The sequence below is a fragment of the Zootoca vivipara genome, chromosome Z (genome assembly GCF_963506605.1).
Source record: "Zootoca vivipara chromosome Z, rZooViv1.1, whole genome shotgun sequence".
Classification (NCBI taxonomy): Eukaryota; Metazoa; Chordata; class Lepidosauria; order Squamata; family Lacertidae; genus Zootoca; species Zootoca vivipara.
This window is the reverse complement of record NC_083294.1, coordinates 8,224,714-8,250,494: the sequence shown is the minus strand read 5'-3', so window position 1 is coordinate 8,250,494 and position 25,781 is coordinate 8,224,714. Positions and strand designations below refer to the sequence as shown.

The window sequence follows — 25,781 nt, the reverse complement described above, 5'->3', positions numbered from 1 at the left end:
CATGGTTTGGCGTTCTGCCCTCATTTGCAATGAGCTATTTGTCGCAAGATTGCAGGTTGTTTGCAATCTTTCTTTCTTTTTTAATGTCCTAGGGCAGAGAATTTTAAAGCAGTTCCAGGGCTCTGTATTGGCTGATTGATTAACTTTCTATACCGCCCTTCATCTAAGGACCACAGGGTGGTTTGCGGTGTAAAAACACAAAAATAAATAACATAATAGCAAAGTAAACCCCCACAAGGTTTAAAAGGCCATAGGTCGTTTAATTAGCCAAAGGCCAGGGAGAGGAGGAATGTTTTTGCCTGGTGCCTAAAGATATGTAAAGAAGGTGTCAGGCAAGCCTTCCAGGGGAGAACGTTCCACAGATGGGAAACCACCACAGAAAAGGTCCATCCTCATGTTGTTACCCTTCAGTCCTTGCATAGAAGGAGCATACTAAGAAGGGTCTGAATCAGTTCATTTGGGGAGAGTTTTCCCTTGTGGTTTTGCAGTCCTGAGCCATTTCAGGCTTTATAGGTCTAAACCAGCACCTGAATTGGGCCCAGAAATTAATTGGCAGCCAGTGCAGTTGGGCCAGGGTGGGCCTTATATGCTGAAACCATCTTGCCCTTGTGAGTAACCCAGCCAGCTGAAGTTTCCAAACCATCATCAGAGGCAGCCCCATGTATAACGCATTGCAGTAATCTAACCTAGAGGTCCCAGAGCAAGGACCCCCCTCATTTCCCGTCTTGCTGTTTCTTCCTTTTTGCTTGTGGCAAGCTGCAGCTTGGATGACAACAGGGCAGTTTGTGCTCACATGCGGATCATCTAGCCATTCCCTCCAGCCTCAAGATTTTGTGATTTACTGTGTGGGATGCACCTGGGGCCATGGTAAATGCTAAGGACTGAGCACATTCCACCATGTTACGCTGCTGTTGCAAGAATTGCACTGGCTGTCAATTAGCTACTGGAGGATAGCCTGATCTCTCGCCCTCCACTGCCTCAGCCTGAGCAGAAAGGTCTACCTTGGCAGGACATGAAAATGGGCAGCAATGTGGCCAGACACACCTCGGATGGGAGGGCATTCTGCACCATAGGGGCCACTAAAGAAAACGTCCCGCATGCAATGTTGCCCCACAAACTTCACAGGGCGGCAGACCTGCTAACAGGACCTCCCCTGAATATCTTCTATTCTTAACACCCTCTTCCCCTGAGTGAGAAACATCTAGCCATTACTAAACTTGTTGTTGTTGTTTAGTCGTTTAGTCGTGTCCGACTCTTCGTGACCCATTACTAAACTACGAGCCCATTAACCCTGACCATTGGTCATGCTAGTTGTGACTGGTGGAAGCTGTGGTTTGGGAGCACTGGCTGCCAATTAGCCACCAGGCTGAATTCAAGGTGCTGCTCTTGGCCCTTATATACCCAACCAATTAATGTGCTCTGCAGGGGAGGGCCTCTCACAGACACCAGGCTATATTGCTCACCTCAATGGAGGATAACAAGGAAAGTGTGGGGAAATCAACATCAGTTACCCTTTTACTTCTGGTCCTGCCCACCTCTTGCATGTGGCCCCTAGAAAGTTGCCTAGAGAGGAGCATGGCCATCTGGCTGGCAAATCTTCCCACCCCTGCTATATAACAAAACCTGAATCTAGACTGGTTTATTCATGTATAATCCCTGTAGCCTATTAGGGTAATCATCACACCCACACCCACACACACACCCACACACACCCTGCAAAAAAGCAGCCCATTTGACTTTAATTGCTAATGAGCAGGAGTAGTAGGACAGCCAGAGATAATAGATTTCAGACAGGGGCAGTATGCCATGCCCTGCAGGTGGAGGTGAGCCTCTGAGGGATAGGGCTTAAGTTCCCTGGCAATCAGCGGACCAGTGCTGTGTGCATGGCTGCCAGAATGAGGTGGGCATGAGGGGCTGTGCTACTGAGGTGATAGAATAGTCTCATGTCACTTCAGGCTAAGACGTGGGGGAAATCACATTTTTAGACGTGTGATCTTAGGCTCGTAGATTTGGTCCTCTACTCCAACCCTCTTCTCAACGCGAGATGCATTTACAGCATTCCCAACAGATGACCATCCAGCCTCTGCTTAAATAGCCTTCACGACCCTACCCTTAAACCAGTGCAGCGAGGGGAGACTGGCCTGGAACCTTTCTCCTTGAAAACCAGTGCAGCGAGGGGAGACTGGCCTGGAACCTTTCTCCTTGAAAACCAGTGCAACGAGGGGAGACTGGCCTGGAACCTTTCTCCTTGAAAACCAGTGCAGCGAGGGGAGACTGGCCTGGAACCTTTCTCCTTGAAAACCAGTGCAACGAGGGGAGACTGGCCTGGAACCTTTCTCCTTGAAAACCAGTGCAGCGAGGGGAGACTGGCCTGGAACCTTTCTCCTTGAAAACCAGTGCAGCGAGGGGAGACTGGCCTGGAACCTTTCTCCTTGAAAACCAGTGCAGCGAGGGGAGACTGGCCTGGAACATTTCTCCTTGATATACTGTACTACTTTTGTAGTAGAAAAAAAGGAAAAGAAACTGAAACACTGATGCACAGTAGCACTTCTTGCCATCTTAGCTTTCTACCTGCTCATTCTGTTGCCTGTGTTTCTTCTCCTTTCCTGCAGGATGTCCCACTATACTTCTTTAGCAAAGGGATTATCAAGGCATTACAGTCAACAGCCCCAACTCCTTGCTGTTTCCAGCCCAACAAGTATCTATATTTTCTCTGACAAAAAATGAAGTATGACCAGTGGTGGAGCATCTGTTTTGCATTCAGGAATAGGGCGCGTCAAATTTTTAAGCTTTCAAATTCCCCAAATGAAGGATGCTAAAAGGTTGTAACATGACCCAGGAGTTAAAAATGTATTTCAGTTAAATTAATATAGTTTAGTTTTGCTTGGTAAGTGAAACGTGTGTAAAATTGTATAGAAATCATTTAAAATGATTGCCAGTTGTTATTGTTCTACTTCTTATTATTATTATTATTATTATTATTAAGCAATACCTGATATTCTCAGAAGATAAGCTTAAAATTCTGTGGTTTTCTGAATGCAATGTGTGTTCCTTCATCAAACATAGACTTGCCAAGCTAAATGTTGTCCAATCACCAAAATAAAAGATTAAAATTCCTCACACCCCAAAACATATTTTTAATACCCCTCCCTGAATAAATTTGCAAAAAATTAAGTTTTGCCCCTGATTGCAAGAAGGTTTCAATCCCTGGCATCAGTAGAGAAATCGGAGTCTGAAATCCTGGAGGGCTGCTGCCAGTCAGTGTTGACAATACTGAGCTTGATGCACCAGCAGCTTCCTATGTTCTCTTTAGGAAGCGGCTCTGCTTTGCATCCAGAAGGTCTCAGATTCAATCGCTGGCATCTCCACATAGGTCTGGGGCTGTTCCCTGCCTGAAATCCTAGAGAGCTTCTGCTAGTCAGTGTAGACAATACAGAACTAGATGGACCAGTGGCTTGACTTAGTACAGGGCATCCTCTTCAGTTGCTACTGCAGACGTATTGGGTTGAGGGTCTGCGTTCAGCTTGATGGGTCATAGTATTTAGGCTCTGGCCTCCAGCGTGCTTTCTTCCAGAAATCCACACTGAAAACATACCAGTGACTTGAAGTGATACATATTCCTGCTTTTGTGTGTTCTTCTTCAGGATGTGGAAGGTTCCACCTGTTTGCACCTGGCAGCCAAGAAGGGCCATTACGATGTGGTGCAGTACCTCCTGTGCAACGAGCAGGTGGATGTCAACTGCCAGGTAAGTTGCTGCCCATGCAGTCCTTCCAAAACATCAGGACAATGAGCCATGTGTGGCAGACATTTGCACACTCAGAAAAATGCCCCCTCCTTAGACTCCCATATACTGGGATAGGGGACCCTTTCAACTTTAGGGCCACACTCCCTTCTGGGCAACCTTCCAAGGGCCATGTGCCACTGGTGGGCAGAGGCAAAAGTGAGTGGAGCTACTAATGTCAGTTTCACCTTAGCCCAGTGGACTAGTTTCTACACAAACAACCTCTCTGTCCTCCCAACCAGGTGAGCAAGAGGCACTGTTAGAATTCAATGACAGGCTAAAACACTCGATGCAAGGCAGGGCTGGTGAAGGGTGTAGCCTGGGGGAGAGTCCCAAGGGGCAGGGCCTGAGGTTCCCCTTCCCTGCTCTGGGGTCTGGAGCTGCACAAGATAGGTATGGTAATACCACATTCTGCTGCTGGCGGAAGTGCAACATACCTGCGGACTGCAGCCCATTAGTAGTAATATAACCTGGAGATGTTCTGCATAGCCAACGTTCTCCACTCCTGGACTGTCTTAATGCAGTACGGGAGCGCACTTGTTTCGAGTGATTAGTGCAACAGCCTGAAGTTTGCAGGCCTGAGGTTCCCCACACCTGGGCTGCCACCAGATGGAGCTTGGGGTCTGATCGTGCTGGGTTCTTCCTACATTCCCAGGATGATGGAGGCTGGACACCAATGATATGGGCTACTGAGTACAAACACGTTGAGCTGGTGAAGCTGCTGCTGGCCAAAGGGTCAGACATCAACATCCGGGACAATGTAAGTCTTGGGCTCTGCTCTGCTTAGTATTTGGTAGCAGTTTAAATTGTCAGGCCTGATCAGACTGCAGTTTCCATCGTTGCTGGGGATGGTGGGGGTTGGAGTCTAGCAACATTTGGAGGGCACCAGGTTCCCCATCCATACACTTTAAGAGCCCCCCCCCCCCGCCGCCGCCGCCCTCAAGAGGAAATGCATTTTCTAAATAGAGACATTCTCCATACCTTGCATGCAGTTTAGAATGCTGCTCCTTAGAGCCAGGGTGGGAAATTGTGATCCTCTAGGTCAGTGTTCTTCAACTTTGGGTTGGGTCCCCAGATGTTGTTGTGTTTACCATTCCCTCAATCTCCACCCACTTTAGCTAATGAGGAGGGATTATGGGAGTTGCAGTGCAACACCTGGGGACCCAGAATTCAAGAATACTGCTCCAGGTGTTGCTGGACTATAGTTCTTTTCACCACTGGCCGCTGGTCAATCTGGCTGCTGGGAGTTATAGGCTGGCCACATTTGGGGGGGGGACCCTTCCCAATTAACACTCTTCCTTGTATTGAGAACCAGGATTGGCCCAGGGATTGTGGTACAGGGAAGAGGGGAACGTTTTTCAGCTCAAGAGCAGTGTTGGGCATTCGGGAAGGATAACAAGAGCAACTCAGAGCCTGTTTATTCAGGAGGAACTTTTGCCATTTTTGGCGAGGCTTACTCCCCATCAAGGGCTATAGGTTTGCACAAATCTTTCAGGTGGAACAGTGAGTGGGTTGGCATTTGGCTCTGATTGAAGGGTGGGATTTTTTATTATTATTATTATCTCGGCCAGAGGTCCACATCCTTCTGGGCAGCATTCCTGGAAGTATATATACAAGTGGTGAGTGGGGCCAGATGCAAAAGTAGGTGGAGGAACAAATGCACATTCCCCCTTTGCACAAGAGGCTAGATTCCACATAACTCCCCTTCTCTGTCTTCCATGCAGACAAGGAAGAGGCATGATCAGAGTCCAGCAAGGCCCCTGGACTTCTGGTTCCTCACCCATGGCCTATACATATGCATTTGTCTGTGCATAGGTCTCTCTTTAGACTAATGCCAAACAGACAGGTAGTAAGGTGGCACACAGGTGCGTTGGGGCCCCTGGTCAGCGCCAAGGTCCTACTTCTCCCATGTCCACAAGAGCATTTGTCTGGAAAGCTTGCATTCAGTATCAACAAGGTTACGCCTTGAGCACCAGGCTGGCAGAGCAGACACAACCATTTCTGTTGCCATTGCACACATCTGCAGGATGAGGCTCATTTGCTGAGGCTCATTGAGATGGGGGAGCAGAGCCCTCAAGGGAAACACCCTCTCGCTCCAGGGCAGCTGCTAACAGCTTTGGCCTATGGCGTGATAGGGAAGAGGAGATTTGGTCTTGTTTCTGTTCCTCCACCCCCACCCTGTGAAAGATTTGCCCTAGTAGGTCCCTTAATAATAGCCCTGGAGGGGTTCCAGGCTGCTCTCCAGAGTCGAGCAACAGTAGAAAAATCCACAGGCTCAAATGATTTTTAAAAAACCTCTTTTCTGCACCAGGCCAATCAGTATTCAAATCTTTCCAGGTCTGGAGGGGAACTCTGCAGCCAGGAGCAATCATGGGTTGCCCAGAGGCAACCTCTGAATGAAGACGGTGGAGGCACTGCTGCCTCCCCCCCCCCTTCAAATTTGCCAGCTGCTGGCCCCCCCTAGGGGGACTTGTCTTTTCAAGACTTCCGCTGGTGCCCTACATGTCTGGGTCACACAGTTCCTCTGCTAATACCTTCGTGTCTGTGGCAGCGTCTCCCCATGGATTCGTCCAGATCATGCTGCGACCTGCAGACAAATGACTCATCTGTCCTTATAAGGCAAGGAGGGCAGCCCTCGCTTCAAGCTCCCCCCTCCCCCACCATCCTCGGTGAACTCGGAGGCGGCTGTTGCTGGGAGCTCCCTGCCTCACATGCCTGAAAGCACAGCTTGAGCAGCCTAGAAAAGGCAGCCCACGTACTGCAGGCAACAAGAGCTTAAGGACAGGGTAGTGTCCCCCCTCCCCGCCCCGGTGCCAAGGATGAGCACACTAAACTTTCTGTCCTCCCCCCCCCCCCGCCAAATTTCCAGGAGGAAAACATTTGTTTACACTGGGCTGCTTTTTCGGGGTGCGTCGACATTGCTGAGATTTTGCTGGCTGCTAAGTGTGACCTGCACGCAGTGAATATCCACGGAGATTCCCCACTGCACATCGCGGCCCGAGAGAACCGCTACGAGTGTGTAGTGTAAGTACGCCCCATCCCCCAGGAGTCCCCCCCTCTCCCTTCGTTGCCCTCCTCGTGGGCGGGGGGGAGGCTCCCGGGATGGACGGGCAAGGGGAACGGTGCGTGCTTGTGGTGCCTTTCCATCTCTTCCACTCGGCCTCTGCTGAACATGATAGAGGTGTATAAAAGCTTTCCCCAAATGCATAATTTTATACACGAAAAAGTTTTTCTTAGTCTCACAACACTGGAAAAGCTGAGCATTGAAGGAACAGCTTTTATCGTGCCACACCTACAGTACTTCTCTCTTTCTTTCACAGCCAAACCAAAACTCCTTTTAATTTCTTGCTTGTTGTTGCTTTAAAAGGGGTTGGGGGAATGACACAGCACATAACTGGGATTCGCTTCCCCAGTAGGTAGTGATGACCACCAGTGATGGCTTTGAAAGAGAGGGTTAGACAAATCCATAGAGGAGAGGCATGTCAGTGGCTGCTAGCCGCAGTGGCTACGTTCTCCCCATAGCTGCCAAGTTATCCCTTTTTTAAAGGGATTTTCCCTTATGCTGAATAGGCTTCCTCACGGGAAAAGGAAAAACTTGGCAGCTATGGTTCTCCCTCCACCGTCAGAGGCAGTGCACCCGAGAATTGCAAGTTGAGAAACCACTGTTGCGCCCAGGACTTGGGCTTGTTGTCAGTATTATTTATTAAACGATTGCACATAGGGCAGACATTCAAACATTAGATCTCAGTCTGAGAATTGTGCATTCAAAGGCCAAGTGGGTGGCCTCAGGCAAGCTACTTGAATCTGAGCATGAAACGAGGGTATTTATGTAATATATACTGCTTTCACTGTCAAGAGGCAGCATGCCCGTGAATACCAGTTGCTGGGAATCACAAGCGGGGAGGTTGCTGTTGCACCCGGGTCCTGCTTGCAGGCTTCCCACTGAGGCATCTGTTTGGCCACTATGAGACCAAGATGCAGGGCCAGAGGGACCCCTGGACTGATCTGGCAGGGCTCTTCTTGCGTTCTTAAAAATGTTAAATGTCAGGAAGAGAGCAGTGCTTTGCTATTTGCTTTTGTAAAAAAAAAAAAAAACCCTCTGGCATCAGTGCAGTACATTTGACTGCCGTCCTGCAAACAGTTACAACCAACGGTGCTGTGATTTCTGCCACTGGAGGGCAAAGCAGCCTTAGTGTGCCCCCTAAGTGTTTTTTCAAGCAGGCAAACCTCCAGTTGCCAGCGTTATTGCTCATGTATCAGGTCAGACTATCTGGCTCTTTAGGGATGGGGAGCCTGTGCTCCCTCTGCCCCCAGATGCTGTTGGACTACAACTGTCATCCTCCCTAACCATAGAACAATGGTTGTCAACCAGTGCTCCTCAGCACCCGGGTGTGCCTTGAAGGATAGCCAGGTGTGCTGCAGGCAGCACTGACCTCCATCCCTCCCTCTTCTGATGCCCCCTTGTGTCTCTGCCTCCCAGAAGCTCACACGGCTGTTCATTGCAGTGGCTACAAGCTCCCCAAGTGAATGATGCCATTGCTGCCTCCCAAGATGAGTAAGTTTAGCTGCCTTTGGCCGGGGGCACCCACTGCCCAGGTCCCTGTGAGGTGGCGTGAGGAAGTGCCTCTCTTTGGGAAGGGGGTGTGCCTTAGAGACCAGGAGCAGCTGGTGTAGTGGCAGCAACCACCACCACTGCTGCAAGTACTCCCAAGGAGGGGAGAGGAGAAGAGGCAAAGCTGAAGGAACCCTCCACAAGGGAGGGTGTCCAAAAAGGGGGCAGGAGGCCACCAGCTCTGAAGGCAAGGGGCAACATAACTGGGCTCCTGAGGCTTGAGTGTGTTTCTTCACAGGGGGGCAACAGAAAGAATGTAGTTGGTCAAGGGAGCCATGGACTCAAAAGGGTTGAAAACCTCTGCCATAGCCATAACATTCAGAGAGCTTCCCCTGTCATAGAGCAGTTGGCCACCTATAACATGGAAAGGGCTTCCTCTTAGACAGGTCCATCTCAGCTATGTGAAGGGGAATGGCTGGAGCACAGTGGTGGAACACATGCTTGGGATGCAGAAGAAGGTCCCCCAGGTTCAAGGGCTTAGTGCAGCCTCCCCCAATCTGGTGTCTTCCAGATGTTGGAATGCAACCCCTCTCCCATAATTCCTGGCTACTGGTGCTGATGGGAGCTGCAGTCGAGCAGCACTTAGAGAGCACCAGGTTGGGGAAAGGTGCTGTTTGTTTTGAAGTCCAGTGCCTCTTGATGACGGCTCCTCTAGCCATCCAAGGAGAGTTAGGCAGGCAGCTGTATCGATCCATTAGATACATTGATAGTCTGCATTGTGTATAATATACAGCAAATCTGCACAATTCTCTGAAGAGTTATCTGGGTATATGCTCCATTGAATTCAGTGGTGATTCTTTCTGACTTATTCAGAGTAGAGGGACCTCACTCCAGGCCTCTCTGTCTAACTACTGGAACGGTCTCTGCGTCATTCCATTTTAAACTGCCTTATACTGAGTCAGACCATTGCTCCATCTAGCTTGGCATTAACTAAGCTGACAGCTCTCCAGGATTTCAGACAGGGAGACCACCCCAGCCCTACCTGGAGAGGCCAAAGATAGAAACTGGGACTTTCTGTGTGCAAAGTAGATGCTCTTAACACAGGGTCCCCAGACTACGGCCCAAAAGCCTCATTTATCTGCTGCCCACTGCCGCTGCCCGCTCTTACCGGTGCGGTGCGGCTGCCCACTGCCGGGTCAAAGGAGTACCGGTTGGAAATAGCTTGCGCACATGCGCAAGCGTCATTTCCAGCACACTTTCGGGTTGGAGGAGGCCTGTGTGCATACGCACAAGCTATTTCCTGTCCTTCGACCCGGAAGTGCGCCAGAAATAGCGTGTGCACACACGTATGGGCACGTGCTCCCACACCCTCCAGCCTGCTGCACGATCGGCGCTTCGGGCACTGGCCCGAAGCACGGTAAGTAACTGCTCTAACCACTGAGCTATAGTGGTGGTGAAGATGAAGGTGTTAATTTTATTTGTACCTCATCCATCTGACTGAGTTGCCCCAGCCACTCTGGGCAGCTTCCAACAAAGTATGAAAACACAGTAAGATATCAAACATTAAAACTTCCCTATACAGGGCTGCCTTGAGATGTCTTCTAAAAATCATATATCAAATAGCTGCTAGATGACTACTTAGGGCTGCATTAGTTTCACATCTTTTTGACCCCCCCCTTCCCCCCATCTTGCAGCCTATTTCTTTCGCGTCGTTCGGACGTTACCCTGAAAAACAAAGAGGGCGAAACTCCCCTGCAGTGTTCGAGCCTCAACTCTCAAGTCTGGGTTGCTCTGCAAATGAACAAGACCATCAAGGATTCGATGCCTGACAAGCCCGTCCAGGTGGAGAAGATACTGAGCAGGTGTGAGAGGTTTGCCTGCCTCACCCATAGGCCACTGCCCTCTGCCGATGCAGCTCTGGAGTGCCCTAGTGACGAGCTTAATGTTGGGCAACCAAATATGTAATTCAAAAAACCAGGGCTCTCTGGCGGCAAAGGACCATTCAGAGAGTCTTGGCTGCAGATTTTCAAGTTTGGAAACGCCCAAGATGAAATGTCATATACTCTGCCTGCCCAGTCAGAGACAGTGATGCTTCTGAATATCAGTTGCTGGAAACCACAGTAGTGGGAGAGGGCTCTTGTGCTCCGGTCCTGCTTGCAGGTTTCCTACAGGTGTCCGGGCGGCCACTGAGAAGAAGATGCCTGGGCTAGATGGGCCATTGGCCTGGTCCAGCGGTCCAGCAGGGCTCTTCTTCAGTAATTAAAAGCAATGTCATACTGGTTCATGTTGCTTTAGGACAGGCATACGCAAATTCAGCCCTCCAGATATTTTTGGCCTACAACTCCCATGATCCCTAGCTAGCAGGACCAGTGGTCAGGGACGATGGGAATTGTAGTCCCAAAACATCTGAAGGGCTGAGTTTGCCTATGCCTGCTTTAGGATGACTTGAGTTGTACCCAACTAAGTTCTATTAGAGTAGACCTATTGGAATGAATGGATTTTATGTTAGTTGCATCCATTGGTTTCAGTGGGTCTACTCTGAGCAGGACTAGCACTGGAGACAAGGGTCTGCTTTATAAATACCATAGCTGCCAAGTTATCCCTTTTTTAAAGGGATTTTACCTTATGCTGAATAGGTTTCCTCGCGTGAAAAGGGAAAACTTGGCAGCTATGTAAATACACAGGGAAGTGCTCTCGCTTTGTGTATCTTTTATTCTTGTAGTTTAAAAGTGATTGTTTTCTTCTCCCCTGCTGCGACAGAGACATTGCCCGGGGTTATGAACGTATCCCGATTCCTTGCGTCAATTCTGTCGACGCCGAGCCCTGTCCTAGTGACTACAAATACGTTTCGCAGAATTGTGTGACGTCCCCCATGCACATTGATAGGAACATCACTCATTTGCAGGTTAGACAGGCTGCTTGCAGCTACTTTTTTTTAATCTTCCCTTTTCTTTTCTCTCCTGCTATTTATATGATAGCCCACTTTGCACAAGTTTCTTGAGGTGACATATGAAGAAAAGAAAGGAAGGCATACAACGTCCAGAATGAATGAATGAATCTTTATTTGCGTCAGCCATCGGCCATAGCAATAAAACAACAATACGGATATCCAGAGTTTAAAACATAGATTGAAAACCCCAGAGCAGCATTCGTGGTGCAAAAGCTGTCCTGAAATAAAAACTGTTTAGACCTAACACCTGAAATTTCTCCCCTTTCTCCTCCTTTGTGGTGAAAGAGGGTGCTCTCTGCTCAGCTCACACCTGAGCAGGCTGTTCAGTCTCCTTTCTTGTCTACTCCCTTTACTCCTTTGCAGTTTGTGTGGGAACTGATGCACTCAGTTTTTCTTACTCTGTCATCTCCTTTTGGAACTTAGGAGCTCATCATGGAATGTAAATATAGAATAGCCAGTTCCACCTACCCTACTTCCAATGTCTATTATGGCTGAAGCTGTGGAGCAGGTTAAGAATGGGATTGGAGCAAAACGGGGCTTGTAGACAGTCAGATGGTTGGTGGCAGCTGCATAACCCTGCACACAGCACTTTGGAAATGCTGGCAATCAGCTGATCATTGGGGATTGTGGAGTGCTATGCCCTTACAGCCTTCTGATGAGCAGGCAGAGATTAGTCCTCTTATGCCATTGCAGTACCACTTGGAATCCAGCTCCTCAGCCCTGATCTAGAATAAGATGGCAGAATACAGATGTCCATCCTGACAAATGCCCATTGCCTTCCTAAAACCCTCACCCCACTAACGGGGCCCCAGATATTTGGTATTTCCCTCTCTGACAGAAAGCTTAAGCTCCAGAACCTTTGTTGGCTTTCAGAGCAGGATCCCTCCTCCTTTTTAATATCCTTTTTATCCAGCACTACACACTAGTGACATGCAAAGCCTACATGATGCTTCCTCGTAGATCAACTAGCTGGGTCCCACAAGCCCTATGGTGGGTCAGCTCCTTGCATGCCAGCAACATGCAAACCTTTGGATTGTATGCACACACACACACACACACACACACACACACACACACACACGTGACTTGCTGATTCTTGCTATTTTGCTTGCAGTACTGTGTGTGCATAGACAACTGCTCCTCCAGCAACTGCATGTGTGGACAGCTGAGTCTGCGCTGCTGGTATGACAAGGTGAGGACGTTTGCCTGCTTTCTCAGCTTTGTGGATTTGGAGGGTGTGGGTGGTGGGACTGGGGGGGATCACTACTGCTCAGGCCTAGGGGGAGCTCCTCTTCCCTGTTAAGAGAAGGGGATCCTCAGATGGGTTATCTCTCCCACTTGCAAATTAAGTTGCTCTTACCCCTCCAAGTTCCACCCCACCTAGCACAATGTGCAGGGTCAGCTGAAAGACATACTCCTTTTCTCTTGAAATGCAAAGTTTGATTTCCTAGGGGAGAGGAACATCCAGTCACAGAGGGTTTGAGGCTTGATTTGGACTCATTGCTTCTGCAGAAGGATCTATGAAAATGCTTGTGGGCAGTATTGAGGGGGAAGGAGAGAGACATACAGGTGAGAGGTTGGGGAACAACCCAACCTCTTTGGGTGTAGCTCTTTGGGGGAAGGGGGGGCAGAAGTTTTTTCAGAGGCAGGGCTGTAGCTCAGTGTCTGTGCTTCTGCTTTGCCTGAGGAAGGCCCCAGGTTCAGTCCCCAGCAGCGGCTCCAGGTTGGACTAGAAAAGTACCCTACCTTTGAAGGCTTGTAGACAGCCAGTGTGGACAGTACTGAGCTAGATGGACCAATCCTGAGTCAGCATAAGACAGCATTATGTCCTCCTTTGACTTGAGGGAAGGGATATAGATCAGTGGTAGGACATCTTGCCCTGCATGAAGAAGAAGAGGAGGAGGAGGAGGAGGAGGAGGAGGAGGAGGAGGAGGAGGAGGAGGAGGAGTTTGAACTTGATATCCCGCCTTTCACTCCCCTTAAGGAGTCTCAAAGTGGCTAACAATCTCCTTTCCCTTCCTCCGCCACAACAAATACTCTGTGAGGTGAGTGAGGCTGAGAGACTTCAGAGAAGTGTGACTAGCCCAAGGTCACCCAGCAGCTGCATGTGGAGGAGCGGGGATGCGAACCCAGTTCACCAGATTACGAGTCCACTGCTCCTAACCACTACACCATGCTGGCTCAAGGTCACAGGTTCAATGCACGGCATCTCAAGGTATAGCTTGGAGTGACTCTAGTCAAATGCTGCAGAGCTGTGCCAGTCAGTGTAGACTTCTGAGCTAGGTGGACTAGTGGTATGACTCAATATACAATTAATTCCTATGTTTACTTGTGGAGGAGGCTGGGTGCCCTGGACCAGGATAGACCAAAGCCGTGGCATAAGTCCTCATTCCTCATTAAACATTGCAATTCTTCCTGTGCACAGATGTGCACCTAATGCATCCCTTGTCCACTTGCCCTCTTTGCAGGATGGCCGGCTCCTGCCGGAATTCAGCATAGGCGAGCCGCCTTTCATCTTTGAGTGCAACCATGCCTGCTCATGTTGGAGGAATTGCCGGAATCGTGTGGTGCAAAATGGGCTCCGGTAAGACATTGGGGTGTAGTGGTAAGAGCAGGAGGTCCTGCAGCCCTCCAGATATCATGGGACTCCACCTCCTTCCAGCCCCAGGCAATGTGACCCAATGATCAGGAATGATGGGAGCTGTAGTCCAGCAAATATCTGTGACTGCTGGTTTGCAGCGCTGGACTTGGACCAGTGAGACCCAAGCTCAAATGGTGCGGCTGGGGATAGTAGACACATTGAAACAGATGGACATCGCTCGCTTGAATGCTTCAATATCAATGGTTCTACTCTGAGTAGAACTTGAATGGACACATCTCTCAGCATTGGGATTTAGAGGACATTGCTTATCATGAGGGAAGAATCATATGCACCATCCTGAGTTCATTGAAGGATGTAAATTGAATTAATTACCTAAAACCCAAGGAGAGTTTTTGAAATGGAAAGGAAGTGGGGACCAGGAAGCCCAAATGCCTTGGATCACTGTTGTGAACCAAAGCAAATTCCGAAGGCTGACTAGGATGAGGAAATGAGCGGATTGTTAGAGCTGCTGGGGTATTCTTGTCATTGCTTATCCTGACTCGACTTAGCCATTTCCTCAGACAGTGCCATAACAATTAACAACAATAATTGCAATGATGGTACTTTTATGGTATATGTGAAAGATTCACCTTTCATTCCATCCGAGTCTGTGGTGGAATTTGTAACCTTTTGCTCACTGTTCTTTTGATACTTGCCTCTGTCAGCTGGCTGGATCCCCTCAGCATTACTATATGTAATTTCGCAAGACGAAAATATCGCAATCGACTAAGCGATTCGCGGAACGAATTACTTCCGTCTTGCGAGGCACCACTTTATTTTGATCACCCTATTGAATGTGTGCTTTATCACCTCCCTGATCTATATGATTTCCCTTTCCTTTAAAAAAAAGGGGGGGGTCCTGGGTGTTTTTAAATGGAACTGTTCTATCACGGGTATTTTAATTACCGGTATTTGTTTAATTATTATTTCTCCTACTGTGTTCCCCCTTTTTTAAGACACCGTCTTTCCCTTAAAAAAAAACACAGGGTGGCTTATTTTTGGTGGGGTGTCTTTACGGTCTCCTCGGCCGGGCCAGGCTGCTGGTTCGGGGTACTGCTGGGCGCTACACGCAGCGCTGCTGAGCTCTGTCCTACCTGACAAGGCTGTTGTATGTATTAGAACAATACAATGTATGCACAAAGATTTCAGCGCTCTGAGGTGCTATTGAGCTTGGACTCTCCTACATGGGAGGTTTTTAAACCCAGGTTTGGATGGCCAAGGCTTCTCCAGCTGTGACTGGCATCTGATGGGGATTATTTTAGCTGTGATTCCTGCATTATTGAAGAGGGTGGGACTGGATGGCCCTTGGGGGACCCCTTCCAGCTGTACAGCACTATATTCCCAGGTCTTCAGGTTCACAGGTCTCCATCTGTGATGGGGAAACCTGTGTCCCTCCAGATGATCATAGAATCGAAGAGTTGGAAGGGACCCCAAGGATCATCTAGTCCAACCCTCTGCAATGAAGAATCATCAGCACCATGCTCTAAACAATGGAGCAAATATAGATATAAATAGGGTTGCCATGTCTCCTATTTTTTCCAGGACACGTCCTCTTTATCACAGGCAGAGTCGTCATAGCGATCCATAATTAAAAGCAGGAGTTGCCAAATGCGTCCTCTTTTTTGCTTTTGCAAAATATGGCAACCCTATTAAATAATGAAATAGAAAGCCCCCATCGGGCGTGCGCTCCCGTCTTCCCACCGCACCCCCCCGATCGCCCTTTAAAGGCGTTTTCTCCGCTACGCCCCTTTTAAGACAGGCAGGACGGAAGAAGAAAGGGGCGAGGGCTCTGCTGGGTGCTCCGAGCTCTGCGAGCTCCAGCAGCTGGTTCCTGGCGGCGGGAAAGCTGGCCTCCTCGGCCAGGCGGAGGCGAGACCGCTGTCTCTGTCTCTGTCTCCTCGGCTGGGCGCTCCGCGCGCTCACCACTACAACAGCAGCCACTTCCAGGCCCTGCTGGCTGGCTGGGGCGCTTGGCGGTCTCGCTTTTAAAATCCAGTCACTTAAATACCGGTAGGATCTCAGTCTAATTCAGCAACATCTTACTGCCAGTAGTGGCCATAAGGAGGGTGTTAGTTTTCATACACGGCATGGAGGTATGTCTTATTTTCGGGGTATGTCTTATCTTTCGCAAATGCTTAAAAATGCTGCCATGGCTTACTTTATGACTACGTCTTTAAAAAGGGGAAACACGGTACATGGTCAAATTAGGCAGAGGGAGGGAGAGCGGCCATCCCAAGAATCGCCCAGTAAGCTTTGTAGCCGGGTTGGGATCAGAAGCTGTTGCAAGTCCAGCACCTCCAGCCAGTGGCGTAGGAAGTGGTTCGGGCACCTGGAGCGGCAAACATGACGCGGACCTGGGGGCGGGGCGTCGCTACGTAGTGCGCATGCGCACCGTTGCTGCGTACGGCGCATGTGACATACGCGCGACGCTGCGCATGCACGCTACATAGTGGGGTGCCGGCGCTCGCGCTGCCCCCCAAAAGATGGAACCGGAAGCGGGCCACCCCCTCTGCTCCCCCCTTGCTACGCCCCTGCCTCCAGCCTCTACTAGTTGCTTATCTCATCCCGATCTTCATTGCCAGGTTTTGAAGCCCTTTGTATGAGGCTTTTAGCTGTACTTTTGTAATCTTCATTTCCTGTGTTGATTCGAAAAATGCCCTGGGCCTTCCCTTTTATGTATTTTGAAGGCATTTTCAGGGCTTTGGTGAAGGGAATGCTTAAAGTGAGGTGCCGGTGGAGGAGGAGGGGGGACTTCCAGTTAGGCTGACACTGCAGGTGTATTCTAAGGTCATCTTGGGATTTCTTCAAATCCAGCAGAATAGCTTAAAATGCATCAGCATTTCCCCTTCATCCCTCTGCTCCTTTCTCCAGTTATAAAAATGTAGCTTTGAAGCAGGTCATTCCACAGCATTCTGTTCAAGTTCCAACTGCCTTCTTGATAGTGTGGTTTCTTTTAAGCCAGCACACTAGACAGCTATGGACTGATGGTTTGAAACCCTTCTCAAAACAATCATCTTCATAGAATCATAGAGTTGGAATGGGTCCCAAGGGTCATCTAGTGCAGGCATCCCCTAGTTGGCCTACAACTCCCATGATCCCTAGCTAACAAGACCAGTGGTCGGGGAAGATGGGAATTGTAGTCCAAAACATCTGGAGGGCCGAAGGTTGGGGATGCCTGATCTAGTGCAATGCAGGAATCTCAACTAATGCATCCATGACAGATAGCCACCCAATCTTTGCTTAAAAACCTCCAAGGAAATAGTCCACAGCCTCCCAAGGAAGTCCGTTCCTTAACATCAGGAAGTTCTTTCTGATGTTTAGTCGGAATCTCCTTTCTTGTAACTTGAAGCCCTTGATTCGAGTCCTACGCTCCAGAGCAGGAGAAAAGAAGCTTGCTGCACCTTCCTTGAGACATTGGAAGATGGCTATTGTATCTCCTCTCGCCTTTTTTCCAGGCTAAACATACCCAGCTCTTTCAACAGCTCCTCATAAGGCTTGCTTTCCAGACCCTTCACCATCTGGTTTTCTCTCCTCTGCCAGTTTGTCAATATCCTTGAACTGCGGTGCCCAAAACTGGACGCAGGATTCCAGGATAATATACTAGAATAGCAATAGCTTCCACCCCCCCCCTTTTTTTTGGCTGCTGCAGCATCACATGTTAAGTTTTGTGATCTACGAAGACCTCTAGATCCTTTTCACATGAGCCAGGTTTCCCCCTTCCTGCTCAATTTTGCATTTGGTAGCCACTGAACAAACTCAGCCCACATTGGTCTCTCTCTCTCTCTCTCTCTCTCATTAGGCATTCCCCTCCCCATATTCCTTCTACTACTGCTAACATGGGGGTCCCCCCCACATGCTTCTACTACTGCTAACATGGGGGTCCCCCCCACATGCTGATACTGTCTTGTTCTTTCTCATTCACCCTGTTTTGCCTATATAGCTGTCATCAGTGGTGGGTCTTGCCCATTGGGATTAGCAGGGCAGAAGGCAGGGATCCCAACAGTAGACAGGCCCATAGTCAATGAGAGGCAGAGCCAGCTCAGTTTAGTTTTGCCCCCAAATTCCTACTCCTCTATGCTGAGCTCTCCAAAGACAACACTAAGTCTTAAGCAGGAGGAAGCTGACAAACAGGGCCACCCTCTGGACTGCTTGCAACTAAGAAGGCAAATGGGGGCTGACTGTGAGCAGGCCTAAGGCTGGTGCAGAGTGCTCCATTCTCCCTAATGGATTATTCTCTACTGGCTGTCACAACATAGCAGCTATGTTCGTGATTAGCATATAGAATTGTTCGCAATTGCTGCTTTGGGTGGTGGGGACTGTGAGGGGGTGATTAACAAAATCAATCCTCCTGGCAAACTGTGAATATTGCCTTAGTTGTGCATACCACACCTTTCCTCAGGACATACCACACCTTTCCTCAGCAGAGTTTCTTTTTCTTTGAGAAAAATAAGTCTTTCATGTAAATGTAAACTAAGCTTTAGTAATAAAGAAAACTACAACAAAATAACATGATGAGAGAAGCCAAATAAAACATCAGGCAAGTCTGAGGCAAGAAACAAGAGGCAGTTGGTCCCTCATAACTGACACTCTTAACTGAACACACCCTGAAGGGAGGGGCTGTTTCTGGAGCAAAGCACACAAGCCCCGCCCACCAGATACCAGGCACTCTACTATTCAAATTAGGCCCCAGTGGTTTTTCTTACAGGGACACACCATAGAATTGGATTTTGGAAGCGTTGACGCTAGGAAAGCCATATTGGCTTCCTGCAATGATCTGCAAATATTTGAAGAGTTTCAAGTGGGGGTAGGGGAGAGATAGATAAAACAAAGAGAAATATTGTGTAGGTGGCACATCAAGAATTATTCCTACATGACTCACCTGAATTGTGATCGGTAGCAGAGACTGGATTCTCCCAGGGTTTGGCTGGGAGAGTAAACTAGTCTGAAATGGGTCCTGTGGGCTGCAGGCTGGCAAACAGCTTCAAGACATGTTGAAGAAGAAGAGTCTAACTGAGTTCAGCTCAGAGTAGACTGGCTAAAAGGAATAGATCTAAGCAAGTCATGTTCATTATTTTCAGTGGGCCTTCTCTGAGTAGGTCTAGCATTGGATGCAGTCCAAAATAAAATGAACATTTTTTGGTTTCTGCATCAAACATTTTAGTTACTTTCAGCTGGAAACACAAGTCCATAGAAATTAATCTGGCTGCTTCTGTGACACACATTCCCTCTGTTCCATGTAAAGCTGGCATTACTTTATGCTGCAATTTTAGCACATGGGATAGTTTTTAAAACAGTTGATTTTTCTGATATTCCAGTTTTTGAACATGTTGACTTTTATTTTACAATTTTTCATACAAATTTTACATTCTTTAGGTTGCAACCAATGCTAGGCCTTCTCAGAATAGGCCTGTTGAAAATAATAGGCACAACTAGCTTAAATCCATTAATTTTGGGGCATCTGCTCTTTAAGTAGAACTTAGTCAGACACAAGTTTGTCTGGGAAACAAATTTCCCTCAGAGGTTTTGTTGGCAACTAAACAGGGCACAAATTCTGTTAAATCGACAAATGCATTTTTTAAAAAATTGAGTGCAAATTCTCACAGCATTGATCTTTGCCTTCCAGGGCTCGATTACAGCTTTTTCGGACGCAGAAGATGAACTGGGGCGTGCGGACAATGCAGAACATTCCACTGGGGACCTTTGTTTGCGAGTGAGTGCCTTGCCTTTAGAAAAAAAAATTGTTGGAAGTGTGAGCCAGTGTGGTGTGAGAGCCAGTGTGTAATGGTAGTTAAGAGTGGTGGACTCGTAATCTGGTGAACCGGATTTGCTTCCCCACTCCTCCACATGCGGCTGCTGGGTGACCTTGGGCCAGTCACACTTCTCTGAAGTCTCTCAGCCTCACTCACCTCATAGAGTGTTTGTTGTGGGGGAGGAAGGGAAAGGAGAATGTTAGCCGCTTTGAGACTCCTTCGGGTAGTGATAAAGCAGGGTATCAAATCCAAACTCTTCTCTTCTTTCAACACATTGGGAAGAGAGATCTTCCCTTAAAGCTTGTGTCACAAGGGCTTAACCTTGCAGCGCCCCCCCCCCCCCCCACTTGCTTACTCAGTCTCTGACCCTTCCGTATGTGGACCCTTGAGTTTTAGCCCGTGTGCCATTATGCTCATATCTTGGAAGAGGCCATGGGATGTGGGTTCAATGCCTCATATTCACCTTGGACTCAGGTTTTATCCAGTTGAGATTGTATCGTATGGACTTGGAACTATCCCAGGCAAAAATTCTGTCCCCATAAGAACTGGTTTGTGCGGCTGTTCTCTCCCCTCTCTTAACGATCAAGCAATAAATAGGAATGCTGTTGAAACAAACAAACAAATTCTGCAAAGTTGCCAAGTGCCATTTACCAGAAACTTATGTGATCTGTTGCACTACCTAGTATGTGACAGTGACAAACGCCTTGTGTGGTGGGTAGTTTGCACTCACTCACCCACCCTTCCGGTTCACTGCAACTAGTTGCCCATGGGCTTAAAACAGGGGTAGGCCACATGCTGAACCAACCCCGCCCTGGTCCACTGCTAACCATGCTCCTCATTGTTCTTGTTGCTTGCTGTTCAGCTGCTCTCCCCAAGTAGGGCAAGTGCTTGTGGGGCATCTCAGGCCTGGGGGCCAAATGCAGCCATCACACTTCTCTGTCTGGCCTTTGAGACTCTCTCCAGGCTACACCCCTTCTGGACTGTGATAATGCCTCTTCTTTCCCTGCGTGAAGGAAAATTACATGAACATGATGTATATAGATGGTATATTACACCAGTAAAAATGGTTAAAATGTACAAAACCGGGTCCAACATATGTTGGAAATGGAAAGAAAAAGGAGGCACTTTATATCACATGTGGTGGGAATGTAGAGAAGTCAAAAAATTCTGGGAGATGATATACAATGAATTGAAATAAAAAAAAAATTTAAAGGGCATTGGGTGGGGGGCAGAAGCTTTTCTGTTAGGGATTCTAGGACAAGACCTGCCAAGGAAAAGTTTATTTATGTATGCTACAACAGCGGCAAGAGTCTTGTTAGCACAAGGATGGAAGAATGAGGAAGTTCCAACGAAAGAACAATGGCAAGAAAAACTGATGAGCTATGCGGAACTGGCAAAGTTAACATATAAATTATGAGAGAAGGACAACTGTAACTTTAAGGAAGAATGGTAGCTTTTCACAAGCTATTTAAAAAGACAACAAAAGGACTTGGACTCCTTGGCGGGTTTGAATAAACATCCACAATTTATTAGTAGAACATAGGATAGATAAGACAATGACATGTACAACTTTATAATATGCAGAGAATAACATATGTAAACAAATCAGAGGGGGGAGCTGAGGGAAGTCTCTGGAGGGTGGGAGAGGGAGGGCATAAAAAGGGGAAAAATGTAATTGGTTATATTGAGAATGTGGCCTGATTCATAAAGGCATACCGCCTCTGGTTTGTGGCCCTCAAGAAGACTGCCCCTGAGGGGATGTGGCCCTCAGGCTGAAAAACATTCCCTAACGCTGTCTTCATTCAGCCTTGCTTCCAGAGCTTCCTTCCCCACAATAAAAAGAAATATCAAGTGTCCCTTGTGAAACCTGGTTCTTTTAGCACAGCCTTAGGAAGGTTTGCTGGATTAGAAATTGACCATGTTTTTACCCTTCCTAGCAATCATTTGTTTCCCTTGGACTATCTTAAGTGGAGAGGAGATTAATCACGTTGTTGTCTGGAGCCTGCCTGCTCTGGTGATTAATGAGCCTCCCTGGTTCTGCCCTTCACATCAGTGCAGCAGGGCGCCTTTGGTTTAGTGGCTAATCGCTCTCCCGCATTTGATGTCATAATCCTCTGTATGACATCACATCTAGTTCCGTGGAAAAGAAAGGAAGCACAGTGGCTATGTTGGAAGTGTAGGCCTTCAATGACAGAAGGGGACAACTGGCTGTGAGCTCATACAGCTGAAACTCGGAAAATTAGAATACCGTCGAAAAGTGCATTTATTTCAGTAATGCAACCTTTTATTTTAATTTTTACAAATGCTTTCTTTTGGAAATTCAGCAGTAATGAAACAAATAGTTAGAATAATACAAAAATAAACATCGCTATTACATTTCATTCATTCCATTCCATTTATAACTGACCCGCCTAACGACAAATCATGACAATGACAACAAATAAAGGCTTGACGTACCTTGTTTTGCATGTCATGCATCTATCTCGTAGATTGGTTTCACCTTTTAAGTTGCGTTACTGAAATAAATGCACATTTCGACGGTATTCTGATTTTCCGAGTTTCACCTGCACATGTGGACTTTGTACATACGATACTTTGTGGAGTTAAGGGAGACCATTTGCTTCCTTCTGTCCTGTTTTATGAATAAAAGAACATAACAAGAGCCCTGGTGGATCGACATTCTGCTCCAGCATCCTGTTTTCACAGTGGCCAAGCAGATGCCCCAATGGAGAGCCTGCAAGCAGGACCTGACACACAAGAGCAGTAGTCTCCCAGCAATTGGCAGTCAGGGCAGTAGAGGTGGAGCATACCCACGGCAGCTAGTAGCAATTGACAGCCATGAATTGGTTTTACCACATTTAAGGCCACCCGACTTGGTGGCAGTGAATTCTATTAGCTTCCAACATTCAGCTTTATTGGGTGGTCCCAGGTTCTAGTATTCTGGGAGAGGGAGAAATGCTCATTTTCTGCTTTCTCCACACCATGCATGGTGCCATACGCTGCTGTAATTGCCCCTCCCCCCAAAAAAAAATCAGGTGGGGGGGGGACCTGTGGCTCTCCAGATGTTGCTGGACTCCCATCTCCTGCCATGGTCTAGCCAGCAGGGTCAGGGATGGTGATAGTTTTCAGTCCATCAACATCTGGAGGAGCACAGGTTCCCTGTCCCTTTTCTAAACTAAAACGAACAGCACATAGGGTGTCTCCTCAAAGGGTTAGTTTCTGCAGCCCCTCAATCATTTTAGTTGTTCTTTTCCTGTACCCTTTTCAGGTGTACAGTCAAGCTCTCACTTGGAGCCAAGAGAGATAAAATGCAGAGGAGTCACAACAGCTACAGAGAAAGCCTGCCTGAAAAAGCATTCCTTAAAACAAAACAAAAATGGCCACCTAAACATCCCTAATTGAGTCCAGAGGGCTGGAGGTGTAACACTAAAAGCCTGGTTACTAGTACATAACTAAATGAACCTCTGGGGTGTGTGGCACTCTCAGCAGTACCCCGTCAGAGGAGCACAGTTGCCAGGCAAGAGTGTCCCTTAGGTCTCGTATATTTCTTAATAACCTTTGAACAGCCCAAGGCAGTTTGAACCTCCAGAGCAAGCCTGATGGATGCGACTTTTCCTCAGCAGCCCAGGTGAATTTTTTACAGCCTCTGCAATGCTACAGAACTGCTTGATGAGATGCAAAGTCAGAGGCTCAAAAGACCTGAGAAAGGAGGTATGCAGCGTAAAGGCAGCCTAGCTAGCAACCTTTAAAGTGTGTGTCTGTTGATTTCATATACTTACTGAATTTATATCCAGTCCTTCCTCCACAGAGGAGCCCAGAGTGGCAAACAGATACACAATTTAAAAACAGAAACATTCTAAAACAGATGAACACATTCTAAAAACAATTACGGTTAAAAAAGATCTAAAAGCAATTAAAGTTAAAAAAGATCTAAAAGCAATTAAAGTTAAAAATGTTCTTAAAGTAATTACAATTAAAAATAAAAACATTCCTTCAGTAGCACCTTAAAGACCAACTAAGTTTATATTTTGGTATGAGCTTTCGTGTGCATGCACACGAAAGCTCATACCAAAATATAAACTTAGTTGGTCTTTAAGGTGCTACTGAAGGAATGTTTTTATTTTGCTTCGACTCAGACCAACACGGCTACCTACCTGTAACTACAATTAAAAATGTTATTCCTGGCACATCTTCTTGAGTTGCTCAAAACCAGATTATTGCTTTCTAATTAACCTGGAATGACACATTAGCAGTTTTTAGGAGAAGGTGGGTGGAAACAATTTCACCCTTAAGTGTGCCCATGTGTCTTAGGAGGCCCACCTTTTAACCACACTCAGCCATGAGTCTGGAAGAGTTTGTGATGCAGGAGGGACACTCGACTCCCATCAGCCCTGGCCACCAGAGCAAATGGTCAAGGATGATGGGAGTTGTAGTACAGCAGCACCTTGAGGGCCACATGACCTCCACCTCAGCTTTAAAGGATGCTAGGAGGCAACTCATGTGAAGTGATCTCGCTGTGTCTTGGAAAAGCTGCAGGTAGAAGAGGTGGAGCCTTAAGGGTGACCAGATAACACTGCAGCCAGAGCAGGAGTGGGGAGACCCTATGGTCTCTCCCTAGCCCACATCCCTCACTGGTCCAGCTTCACATTATTGAGTGACTTCGTCAGACTGAAAACGCTTTGGGAGCATCTCTAACAGGCTGCTTGGTACAGAGCAGACTTCCTCAAACTCTGCCCTCCAGTTGTTTTCGGACTACAGTTCCCGTCATCCCTGACCACTGGTCCTGCTAGCTAGGGATCATGGGAGTTGTAGGCCAAAAAACATCCGGAGGGCTGTGTTTGAGGAAGTCTGGTATAGAGTAATGGAGGCTGCTCTGCTGGGAAAATAGAGCCCAGGCTAAGCAACACTAGCCTACCCTCAGCCAGCCATCACATCTGCCATCCTACTTGCAACAAGCCCGGGATGTGCTGGCCTTGCCTGTAAGCTTCCTCTTCTTTAGTCTCAGTGTTGTCCCATGTAGAACTCAGCAGGCCAGAGCAGGACAACATGTTGGCATCACTTGTCATTGCCTCTGGCCCCACCTACTGTTGGTCTCCCTGCCATCTGCCCTACCAGTCCCAACGGGTGGCAGCAAGTGTCTTCAGCCTTTTCAGACCCAGGGCCCTATTTTAACCCAAATATGGATCTGGGGACCCATTTATTGATCTCTTACCATGTAGTCTAGCTCCTCCTGTGACCCACCTTGGGTCAGGCTGCAACCCACGAATGGGTCCCGAGCTGCCAGTTCATTAAAGGCCACTGCTCTGGAGTAACATGCCAGGCTGTGGGTTTTTCCTTCTGGGGACAGAGTGCAAGCTGACCCCCTGGGGGGAGCAGTCATTCAGGTCACCCAAAACTTGGGAAATGGATGTTTTGGGATGTTAAAGAAGGGGCTCTCTTGGAAGGAGGTTCATTTGAATGCATACACTACCATACGTCCAAATCTCCTGCGAAAAAAGATTGTTAGTCTCCAATTCTGGTTTCTCATTTCTCCCACAGGTACGTTGGAGAGCTAATTTCTGATTCAGAGGCAAATGTACGGGAAGAAGACTGCTACCTTTTTGAACTTGACAACAAGGTATTAAACTTGAAGGGCTTGCGGGACAAGCAGAAGTGCTAAAACAAATTCTGCCTCTTCCCCCCGCCCCCCACCCCCATTTCACCATCTGTAAAAGTTGGTGTGACAGGAAGCTCTTTTCGCCTTTTAGGAAAAGCAAAACATCCTGTGGAGTTGGGAAGGGGAGAGGGCTGAGAGACTCAGGGGACGGATGGTGGGGGAAACTGGGACGTCTTCTTCTGGGCCACCAGTTCGTAAACAGCCTCTGCTGAGCACGACTCTTTGCCCAAAGGTGATTGGGGGGGGGGGGAAGGAGGGAACAAAGATTAGTTAACCAAGAATTGTATCCAACGCTAGTCCTGTTCAGAGTAGACTCACTGAAGAATAACGGACACTACTTAACTTGGATGCAGTAATCTCAGTGGGCCTACTCTGAGTAGAACTTAGTTGGGTACAACCCTGTAAGGCAAATGCCTCATGCAGACCCGCTTCCACCATGGGGCATTAGTT

General features: G+C 48.0%; 1 protein-coding gene across 13 annotated transcripts in view; it reads left to right on the top strand.

The window, feature by feature from the left end:
* EHMT1 (euchromatic histone lysine methyltransferase 1) overlaps positions 1-25,781 on the top strand; it is a 138,831-nt gene that overhangs the window by 108,090 nt on the left and 4,960 nt on the right. For all 13 annotated transcript variants that reach the window (XM_035112766.2, XM_035112753.2, XM_035112752.2 and 10 more), the window contains 9 exons: positions 3,645-3,746; positions 4,438-4,542; positions 6,652-6,806; positions 10,029-10,196; positions 11,095-11,239; positions 12,399-12,476; positions 13,753-13,868; positions 19,549-19,635; positions 25,214-25,292. In XM_035112766.2, the coding sequence (XP_034968657.1) occupies positions 3,645-3,746; positions 4,438-4,542; positions 6,652-6,806; positions 10,029-10,196; positions 11,095-11,239; positions 12,399-12,476; positions 13,753-13,868; positions 19,549-19,635; positions 25,214-25,292 (1,035 nt within the window). The remainder of the gene's footprint in view (positions 1-3,644; positions 3,747-4,437; positions 4,543-6,651; positions 6,807-10,028; positions 10,197-11,094; positions 11,240-12,398; positions 12,477-13,752; positions 13,869-19,548; positions 19,636-25,213; positions 25,293-25,781) is intronic.